An 11,084-nucleotide genomic window follows, 5' to 3' on the forward strand; every position below is an offset into this window, starting at 1 on the left:
TGAGGTGCCTGTGTTCTAATCTGTACATTATTACATATTTAAACCTCCTAGTAAGCGTAGGTCGTATAGTCTTCATGTTATTTTTTCCTATGCAATTTTAAGGCTTTAAAATGGTCTCAAGAGGCAATAGCAATGATGTGTTTTAGACTGAAACCCGCTTAGAAGAACCCAAGAAGTCAGGCTTAATTTCCAGATATTTGTGGTGAGGCTTTAGTCTGAAGCCCAATTTAGTAGTTGTTTTTGTTTGTTTCAACTCGAAACAGGCCTTTCTTCTTTGTTAGCCACGCTTCCCACCTCCTATGAAGAGGACTTCCTTCGTTGGGGGGGGGGAGGGGCATAAGGGATGAGACCCACAACAACAGAACAAGTGAACACGAAGAACGCAAGGCTTTCCTGGGCTTTCCTGGGCTGCCGTAGCAGAGCCGAGTGAACTTACACCCTAGCCACACAGCTCTGTACCGGGCTACTTCAGACCTCTGGGGACGTCCCTTTGCTAATTCAGCTGACACGTTTCTGTGTCACCATGAACACTTGTTAGTTTTTCCCAGGCCTGTATGGATTAAGTTACATTCTTACTCCTCTTTCCCCCACTCCTGCTCCCCGATTCCCGTTTCAGTGGAGTGGACAAGGGTAGGGTAACAGGGGAAGTTCTGGAGTGGATGTGGGTGCTTTGAGATCATTGTCTAACAGTTATTCAGAGTTGATCCTGAAGCATCTTACTTGCTTTTAAGCTTTATCAGTTCTGGGGTGGTGGAGGAAGGAGTAAATTGGTATCAAAGTGCCTTTGCTAAATGACATGATGGAGGGTCACTCGTTTATTTCAGATGCTAGGAAAGGTCACCAGTGGGTGATTAGATACAGGTTCACTCTGGAGTGTTTTCTTGCTTAGATAATGGAATTGGTTAAAAGCTGTTTCCAGTGGAGGGGCGCCTGGGTGGCTCAGTCGTTAAGCGTCTGCCTTCGGCTCAGGTCATGATCCCAGGGTCCTGGGATCGAGCCCCCATCGGGCTCCCTGCTCGGCAGGAAGCCTGCTTCTCCCTCTCCCACTCCCCCTGCTTGTGTTCCTGTTTTCGCTATCTCTCTCTGTGTCAAGTAAATAAATAAAATCTTTAAAAAAAAAAAAAAAAAAAAGCTGTTTCCAGTGGATCCTCCTCCTCCCCCCAAAACTTAGTGTTCAGAAAAAAAGCAGCCTTTGGTGGGGGTGTTCTGGTCCAGGAGTTCGGCATTAAGCAGTGCAGGCCCCGGGCATGAGGCTGTTGATGAGCTTGTGGGTGGTGTTGGGTCACCTCTGATAGCCTGTCCTCTAGGACTTAGATGCAGCGAGGTTCTGCGGTCCAGTCAGGGTAGCCTGCAAGGCAGATACTCAGTGAATGTTCCTGAATGAGGGACCGTGCTCTGCCCTGAGAAACCTCAGCTTGGGCCTCACTGCTTTCCTTTTGTTTAGAAAACAGACCAAGAGGCCCATCCTGAAGTTCTCAGAAAAGAAACAAACGTTCTTTTTTCCCTTTTCCACCTGTTGTATAAAATGCAATAAAACATGCAGAAGCGGGAGGGTGGGGGTGGGAATTCAGTCTAAACACCACCATCCAGGTAATGAGTCTTTTTTTTTTTATTCTTATGTTAATCCCCATAAATCATTAGTTTTAGATGAAGTGTTCCATGATTCATTGTTTGTGCATAACACCCAGTGCTCCATGCAGAACGTGCCCTCCTCAGTACCCACCACCAGGCTAACCCATCCTCCCACCCCCCTCCCCTCTAGAACCCTGTTTTTCAGAGTCCATCGTCTCTCATGGTTCGTCTACCCCTCCGATTTCCCCCGCTTCATTCTTCCCCTCCCGCTACCTTCTTCTTCTTCTTTTTTTTTTCTTAACATATATTGCATTATTTGTTTCAGAGGTACAGATCTGAGATTCAACAGTCTTGCACAATTCACAGCGCTTACCAGAGCACATACCCTCCCTAGTGTCTATCACCCAGTCACCCCATCCCTCCCACCCCACCCCCCACTCCAGCAACCCTCAGTTTGCTTCCTGCAATTAAGAATTCCTCATATCGGGACGCCTGGGTGGCTCAGTCGGTTAAGTGTCTGCCTTCAGCTCAGGTCATGATCCCAGGGTCCTGGGATTGAGTCCCGCAGGGAGCCCGCTTCTCCCTTTGCCCCTCTCTCTCTCTCATGAATAAATAAATAAAATCTTAAAAAAAAAAAATTCCTCATATCAGTGAGGTCATATGATACATGTCTTTCTCTGATTGACTTATTTCGCTCAGCACAACACCCTCCAGTTCCATCCACGTCGTTGCAAATGGCAAGATCTCATTCCTTTTGACGGCTGCATAATATTCCATTGTAGATATATCAGGTAATGAGTCTTATTACTATCCTTTAGAGGTGGGCAGTCATGTTCCTTACTGATTTTCTGTGTATTTGTCCTATCAGTTATTCAGAAAAGGGTCTTGAAGTCTCTGATGATTGTGGTTTTGTGTATTTCTCCATGGGGTTCTATCGGTTTTTACTTTATTTTGAAGCTCAGTTATTAGAGGCTGTTAGGTCCCCTTGATGAATCTGCCTCTTCATCATTATGAAATGACCTTATCTCTGATGATGGTCTTGGCTCTGCAGTCCAGTTTGTCTGATACTAAAACAGCTACTCTCTCTTTTGACTACTAGTATTAGCATGCATCCTTTCCCATGTTTTTAAGTTTAAACTATTTGTCTTTATATTTAAAGAGGGTTTCTTGTAGGCAGCCTTAATAGGAGTTGGGTATTGCCTTTTAAAGAAATCAGCTGGGGCTCCTGGGTGGCTCAGTTGGTTAAGCATCGGACTCTCGGTTTTGGCTCAGGTTGTGATCTCAGGGTCATGGGCTTGAGTGCCATGTTGGGCTCTGCGCTTAGTGGGGAGTCTGCTTCTCTTACTCTCCCTCTGCCCCTCCCCCCTCTCTTTTTCTAAAATAAATTTAAAAAAATCCAATTGGCAATCTTTTCCTGTTTTTTTTTTTTTTTAATTTAGACAGATTTTCCCTATTTATTTAATTTTAATTCCAGTACAGTTATGTACAGTGTTATATTAGTTTCAGGTATAGAATATAGTGATTCAGTTGTATACGTTATTCAGTGCTCATCACGACAGGTGCTCTCCTTCATCCCCCTCATCTGTTTCCCCCACCCCCCACCTCCCCTCTGGTGACAATCAGGGTGTTGAGAGTCTGTTTCTTGGTTTGCCTCTTTTTTACCCCCTTTGTTTTCTTAAATTCCACCTATGAGTGAGATCATACGGTGTTTGTCTTTCTCTGACTGACTTATTTCACTTAGCGTAATACCCTCTAGCTCCATTCATGTTGAAAGTCCCAATACTTTTGACCTCTGGTGGTCTTGGTCGGGTCCTGGGGTAACTACACTTTGTCTTTCAGCCTGACATTCATGAGGGAATTTGGCATAGCACTGTCCAGCAAAGACATCTAAGGGTGATTCAAAATTTCTCTTTGTGTTGTTTCAATGGTGAGGGCCTCTGAAGAAGGGCACTTTGGCTGTATTTGCTACTTCTCTTCTGAACTTAACAAGTCCCATCTTTTAAAAGCCAACTTTCACATGCCTTTCCTTCTTATTTTAAGAATTAAAAAAAAAAGTGGTGTGGGGCACCTGAGTGGCTCATTTGGTTGAGCGGCTGCCTCTGGCTTGGGTCCTGATCCCAGGGTACTGGGATCAAGTCCCGCATTGGGCTCCCTGCTCCTCGGGAAGCCTGCTTCTCCCTCTCATTCTCCCTCTGTGCTCTCTCTCTCTCTCTCCCTCTCTCTCTCTCCTTCTCTGTCAAATAAATACAAAATCTTAAAAAAAAAAAAGTACATGGTTGCTATTCCTGTCCTCCAATTTTTTTTTTTTTTTTAAAGATTTTGGTTATTTATTTGAGACAGAGTGAGCATGGAGTGGGGAGAGGGAAAGGGAGAAGCAGGCTCCACACTGAGCAGGGAGCCCAGTGTGGAACTCGATCCCAGGACCCTGAGATCATGACCTGAGCCGAAGGCAGACGCTTCACCAATTGAGCCACCCAGGTGCCCCACCATCCATATACTTTCAAAAAACTTGTATTTTGAAAATTTTCAGACGGAAAGAAAATTAGTAAGGAGTGTAACCAACTGACAGTCTTCCCTTTTAATGGGTGTTTAGATGATTTTTGATGTGATTGGGCTTAAATGTACTGTCAAGTACTACTTTCATAGCGTGAGGACCTTAGAATGGTGTCCTTCCACGTCTCCTCCCCCAGCCTACCTGCTGTTGCCATACATTTTACTTGCATGGACCAGGTTGCTGTTGTTTTTGTCAAAACAGTAGACCGTCTTCAGAAGGAAGGTCTGACGTATTTGCTGTGTCCTTGTCATTTCTGGTGCTCTGCACTTCTGGTGAAGGTTTCTCTTTGCACCCAGAGTCCTCTCCCTCCCGTGGAAGGACCCCATCACCACCCTTACCCGACAGTTCCCATACTTGTAGCCCTCCCATCTGGAGTGCGCCATGGTGCTGGTGCGCATCTTCATAGACTTGTGTGAGCCTCAGCAGCACCTGTGGAAGATTTTCGGTGGCTGTTGAGTTGGAGGACGACGGATGTTTTCTTGCAGTTCTCCACGGATGCTGCCTGGCATGTGCTCACCATATTCCCCACGAGCACCTGCTGCCGTCCCGTCTCCCTCCTCTGCTTGCTGGTTCTGCTCTGGCTGCTCTCTGGGGGTGGCCTGGGGTGTGGTGTCCTTTATGTTTCTTTGCTTGGGTTTCACTGAGTGCCTTGGATCTCCGAGTTTACGGGTTTTCCGTCAGAATTTGAACTTTCTGTGCTTTACTTCTTCAGATATCTTTCTGCCCCTCACCCCTGTGGGGCCACCAGTGCTCGGCTGTTGAGGTGCTTGCAGCTTCCCACTTGCTGACCCTAACTTGCTCTTGCTCTGCATCCCCTCTGATCTGTGCTCAGTGTCCCCGGTCTTCGCTTCTGAATGCTTCTGCTGCTGGCAGTCCCACCTGGTGTGTGTCTCCTGTCCCACGGGCATAGTCTTCACCCCCAGAGGCTCCTACCTAGCATGTCTCTAGTTCACATGTATTAACTGACTGATGTCTGCATCTGCTAATTTTGCCATCTGTGTCAACTCCGGGTTGGTTTCGCTTGACTGGTTTTTCTTATTATGTGCTCTATTTTCTTAATTGCATGCCTGGGGCTATTTTTTTCAGTATGCTTCTTATTTTGGAAAACTTTTCAGATTTTTGGAAAAGTTATAAAGATAATAGAGAGTTCCTGTACACCTCTCTTCCGGCTTCCTCTCAGTGCTGACACCTCATGTTATTATGATACCTTCCTTAAAACAGCAACCATCATCGGTGCATTGCTCTCAGTACAAGTGCAGACTTTATTCAGATTTCCTCTGTTCCTACTAATGTCCCTTCTCTGTCCCAGGACCGCATCCAGCACATTGGATCGTCCTGTCTCCTGGGTCTCCTCTGTTCGGGGACAACTTCTCAGTCTTTCCTGGTCCTCATGACATTGGGAGTCTGCAGGAGCTCCAGCCAGTGTTCTGTACGATGTCCTCTTTTTGGGTTTGTGTGACGTTTTCTTCGTAGACTGGGTTTTTGGTTTTGGGGAGAGATGACCACAGAGAGGGTGTGTCTTCTCCTCACATCCGGTCTGGGGTGTGTGCTGTCCCGTGGCCTGTGGGGGCTCGCCTCGGCCACCTGGTCATGGGGGCAACTGCCAGGTTCCTGCATGGTGTAGTCACAGCCCCGCTTTTGTCCTCTGTCCTTCAGAGCAGGCCCACAGCCTAGCACACAAGCAAGGGGAGGGGAGCGTCTCCTTGTGGGGAAGGTTTGTGTTTCAGCCCACTTCTTTGTTTCTTCCGTGATTTATTGATGTCGGTATGGACTCATGTATATTTATTTTGTACCATGCTATTGATTTTTTGCTCAGATCGTTCCAGCTTTCATGTCTGGGAGTATCTGGATGCCAGACGCTGAGTTTTGCCTCGTTGGGTGCTGCATAGTTTTGTATTCCTGTAAATCTTCCTGGGCTTTGTTCTGGAATCCAGTTAGTTCTTGGAAACAGTTTGCTCCTTTCAGGCCTTGCATTTAGGATGTAGGCAGGCCAGGGCCTCGCTCAGTTTTGGGTTAATGCTCGCCCTGTGCTGCACTCTGGCCTTCGGAGCCCAGCCCTGCCTCTCATCTGTGCGTGCTTCCCTGCCTGCCCCTGGGTTGTTTCCTGCTTTCTGAAGACCCAAGGGGACTTCTACACACCTCTGGATAATTTCCTTCAAACTATGTCTTCTCTGATCTAAATATTCCCATTGACACACACACATAGCGTTCTGACTTTTTAATTCTCTTGAGGGTTTTTTGTTTTTTAAGTAAATTCTGTGCATGTTTGATAGACCTGCATGCAAAGAAGAAACTGCTTCCGCTCTGTTTCATGTCATTTTAAATACTGTTGTTTCTTTTTTTTTTTTTTTAAGATTTTATTTATTTATTTGAGAGAGAGAGAATGAGAGAGAGAGCACGAGAGGGAAGAGGGCAGAGGGAGAAGCAGACCCCCTGCTGAGCAGGGAGCCTGATGCGGGACTCGATCCCGGGACTCCAGGATCATGACCTGAGCCGAAGGCAGTTGCTTAACCGACTGAGCCACCCAGACGCCCCACTGTTGTTTCATTTTATATCATTAAAAAGTAACAAGGAAAACAAGGGAATGTGACCCTAAGTATAGCCCGGGGCCTGAGCTGGAGCAGGGTGGTCAAATTGGAGTAAGGCCTGTGCTTTTTTAATAGCATGGTATCTGTGGGTCTTTGGAGTTGATCATTTCACTGTGATGATGTGTGGTTTTAATGTTAGGGGAAGCCTAGTGGAGGGTATACAGGAACTCTGCACTTTTTTATCAGTGGAAATTATTTAAAAAAAAAAAAAAAAAGAACCCAAAGAGGTACAGTCCTTTTTTCCCCCCAAGTGAACGTTTACGACAGTGTTCCACTAGATGGGTACAGTCTTAATAGAAGTGCCTCAGACTCACAAATTGCGGGAGCCCCTCCTCCCCCCTCACAGGCGTCCCACCTGCCTTGTCTTCTCCATGCAGGAGGGAGCGGAGGGAGCGGAGGGAGCAAGTGTGGCTCTTCCAGAAGCCGGCCTCCTGACCCTTCCTCCCCCGTGTTTACATTCCGCCTGCATTAGTCATTGGACTGGCTGCGTTGTTTCTTTAACTTGGTGTTATGGCCCAGAAATCTTGTGTGCCTTTCCTGCCTGGCACTGTGCCTGCCTTCACCCTTGCCAGCCGGCGTGGTCGGTCTCTCCCTGCTCTTCTGCCTCACGGGTCCCTGCCTGGCTGCCGTGCTGTCCGCTGGCTCCTCACAGGGCCTTCTGCGTGGGGCGCCTTCAGCTTCTGACCACAGCTGGTGCTGGGAGGCCCGGCAGACTCTGTGTTGATACCTGAAGCCCTTCCTGCCTCTTGACCTCGGGTGTTAGCGAATGATTTAGGGTGTCTTCGCTGCCGGGGGCGTGCACTTGGGGCATGCCACCAGGACTAGACGTCCGCTTGCCTGCAGGTGGCCAGCGATGGGCCGCAGTCCTTGGGTTTCCAGTTTATGAACATGCTGTGTAAAAGAAGTCCTTGTATTGTCTGAAAATGACTGGGGTTTTTGTTTTGGCTTGATATAATCTGTGCTTGTCAAGGCCATATTTTCTTAAATAACAATGTTTGTAACTTGTAAAAGTTATCTGCTCTTTGCACCTACCAGAAGGTGAGAGGTGATTGCACTGGGTCAGGATTTGCACCTCCGTCATTACATGGGTCCTGCAGGCTTCTTGTAGAAACACTGTTCCCTGGCACGTGTGAGCAGTGCCCCCGTTCCCAGTGCCCCATTCCTGCAGCGATCCTTGTAGGGAAGAGAAGGCCTCCTCTGCCCCAGGGCGTGCTGGCTTCTTCGTTCTCAGCCGCCAAAGCTGAGGACAGGGTGCCTTGTGGGCAGCAAGGCCTTGGTGAGCGGTCGTGTCCCCGTTGGGGGCAAGGAGGAGCATGGGCAGGTTCCCTGGGACTGCCTGTTCTGCCTTTGAAAGCCTCGATGTCCTGCTGCTGGGAAGGAAGAAAGGTTACGGCCTTGTCACTCTTCGTCACCTAACTTCTGGAAATGTGGTTCTCCACAAGAATTCATTTTTGCACTGTGGAGTTTATTATTTTTTTGGCCCACATTAAAAGTAGATAAATTGTTCATCTGAAGTCCAGTATTTTTTAATCAGTAAGGACTTTACTTAAAACATGAAAATCTGGAGCTACTGAGGGTCTAGGTCCGGGTAGCCGCAGAGTGTGGTAGGTTAGCAAGATGAACAAAGATGCGCAGATGAGAGCAGCGATTAACCAAAAGTTGATAGAAACTGGAGAAAGAGAACATCTCAAAGAGTTGCTGAGAGCTAAATTAATTGAATGTGGCTGGAAGGACCAGTTGAAGGTACACTGTAAAGAGGTAGTTAAAGAAAAAGGACTAGAACATGTTACTGTTGATGACTTGGTGGCTGAAATCACACCAAAAGGCAGAGCCCTGGTACCTGACAGTGCAAAGAAGGAGCTCCTACAAAGAATAAGAACATTCCCTGCTCAGCATGCCAGCCTTTCAGACTGGATGAGATTGTGTTGTTTTGTGGTTTTATTTCTGAAAGTAAAACTTGCCATAAATTAGGAATCACTTTCCCAAAATAAAATCCTTTTTTGTATGATGGTATACAGTTTTCACTAATGATGTATATATACATTGTATTGATTTTTTCCCCTAAATGTGTTATTTTAGTAAATACCTCATGAATGAAAAATAAATAAATAAAACATGAAAATCTGAGGAGCAATAAGGAAATGCTGGCACCCCTTTTGGCTTTGGCAAATAGGACAAAGCCAGTTACTTTCCACGACTTCGTTGAGATTGTAGTCCGTAACTTTTTAAAGCCGATTGAGAGGGCTTAGAGTTCCTTCTTCTCTAATGAGATTAGCTCAGATATTAAAGTTTGACCCTCCACAGTCTGTTGTAGAGGTTTGGTGACCCTGGGGTAGCTCGTGGCATTGACAGAAATGAGAATGACCAAGCGGCACCCATATTGGAGATAGTTCACTGTCCCAGTTTGCCTGTGTTGTGTCTGGGCGGTGGTCCTTCCCGCACAAGCCCGTGTGATTGGACTGAGAGAGGTCTCCTGGAAAGTAGGTGGTGGCAGCCTAACATTCATGTCTGGCTGAGGCACCAACCTTGTGGTCCCCTCGGGGCGCCTTGTCCCCATGTCACCCAGCAGCAGGTTCTCCACACAGTCCTGTCACTACCAGCACCGGGCTTTCTGTTACCAAAAGATGAAGAATGGTGCTGAGTGGGGTTGTTTTCTTTCAAAGGCCATGGCTGATGGGTTGTACTAAAATGAATTTATGTTTCTGAAGTCTTTGAGAACCTTTGAGTGAAGAAGGCAGACATGGTCCTTTGATCATATTTGTTGTTGGGAACAGGACCTCTGGCTTCTCCTTTCTCACTCAGTGGGACTGAGGAGACCACAAAGAGCAGCTCTCGGCCCAGCCACGGGGACATGTGGCTTCTCCAGGTTCTTCTTGTGCCTCCTCTCTGCACAGCGAGGGAAGAACTGCGGTGGTGGTTGTTGACCTGCAGAATGGCCTTTCCCCAGTTTTCTGGGTTGGGGGGAGCTTGGTCTGGCTTCGCAGCCAGAGGCCAAGATCCTCAAGAGTGTGATGGCCATCTGTTTGGTCGTGGTAGATGGGGCAGATCAGAACGTTCTCTGTCTTCGGCTGTAAGCAAGGTGTCCATTCATGCGCTCTGGTTGTAAACCACTGGAGATCTGTTCTTAGCCATGGAGAATTGGAACCTTCTCTTGAAATTTTGTTTTCAGAAAAGTTACCGCAGAACAGTATCAGAAAGGTTTTGTTTGTAAGGTGGCCTACAAAACATTTAGTCAGTGTTTTCTCAAATAACTCAGTGGTCTGATGAGAGAATAATGAGGAGAATATAAATTTACAAATACCATAAAACATGTTTTGTTTGTTTAATAGTTGGCAATAAATTGCATTTCCTTTTTTCTGTTGTTGTTGTTTTTTTTTTTAAAGCTTTATCTGTTAATTTGAGAGAGGAAGAGCGTGTGCGAGGCAGGGGAGAGGCAGAGAGAGAATCTCCAGCAGACTGCCCGCTGAGCGAGGAACCGATGCGATCTCAGGACTGATATCACGACCTGAGCTGAAACCAAGAGTCAGACACTCAACCAACTGTGCCCCCCAGGCGCCCCATAAATTGCGTTTCTGAAGGCAGAAATGTAAATCGCTTTGACACCTGGACCTTGCCTTCTCTGATTTTATGCATCTCTTGCTGGTGGCCAGCAGAACCAGTCACCCTCCAGTCTGACTTGCTGTGAGGTGGGCATTTTTATCATACCTAGGGCTCTCGTGGGCACATTCCTCCCGGAAGCTGAACACCTTCCCTGCCAATTGAGGATGTGAACAGGTGGGTGTTTTATTGTTTTGTAAAGACCCCAGGGAAAGGCAGTCTCAAGTCTCCTTGTTGACCGTCACTATGTTCTGGAAGCTCTCCCTTCTCTCACACAGACTCTACCGTGAAAAGCCACCTCTTCACATGTTCCCACGCACGCACGTGCCCACACAGGCCATGAACAGCTCACTGACTTCCCGTGCTTCTGGCTGCCGACCGTTAGACGTGATTTCTGTAGAGTGTGCGTGTGAGGCCAGAGGCCATCTGCTTGTGGCAGGAGGCAGCAAAACATCGTCTCCTCTCCCTTTCCAGTTTAAAGTTTGGATGATGTTTCCCCTAGTTTTGTTGAGATACAGTTACTTAAAACCCTGCATATGGTTAGGGGTAGGGTTAGGGTTATGTGTGTATCGTGCGGTGATCCCACGGTGGATTTACCCCACATCCATCATCTGACGGAGTCACCGTTGTTTTCTTGTGATGAGAACTGGTAAGACCTACTCTGCCCCTTTCCACAGTGAATCTTTTTGTTCTCCCCTGACCCCCCCAAGTCACCCCCATCTGTGCCAGCGCCCCGTATTTGATCTGGTCAGCGCCCCGTATTTGATCTGGTC

General features: G+C 47.3%; 2 protein-coding genes across 9 annotated transcripts in view; both read left to right on the plus strand.

Moving 5' to 3' along the window:
- The window catches only part of ANKRD11 (ankyrin repeat domain 11), a 189,008-nt gene that overhangs the window by 90,066 nt on the left and 87,858 nt on the right, over positions 1 to 11,084 (plus strand). The gene's annotated exons all lie outside the window — the stretch shown is intronic.
- On the plus strand, positions 6,974 to 11,078 carry LOC118023456 (transcription and mRNA export factor ENY2-like). Its single transcript, XM_035024594.1, has one exon. The coding sequence runs from the start codon at positions 8,332 to 8,334 to the stop codon at positions 8,683 to 8,685; it is 354 nt and encodes a 117-aa protein (XP_034880485.1). The 5' UTR covers positions 6,974 to 8,331; the 3' UTR covers positions 8,686 to 11,078.

The sequence above is a fragment of the Mirounga leonina genome, unplaced genomic scaffold (assembly GCF_011800145.1).
Source record: "Mirounga leonina isolate KUSES-001 unplaced genomic scaffold, KU_Mleo_1.0 Mir_180, whole genome shotgun sequence".
Taxonomy (NCBI): Eukaryota; Metazoa; Chordata; class Mammalia; order Carnivora; family Phocidae; genus Mirounga; species Mirounga leonina.

What these genes read in the sequence shown, in the direction of transcription:
- LOC118023456 (XM_035024594.1), top strand. Translation starts at nt 8,332, where the DNA reads ATGAACAAAGATGCGCAGATGAGAGCAGCGATTAACCAAAAGTTGATA.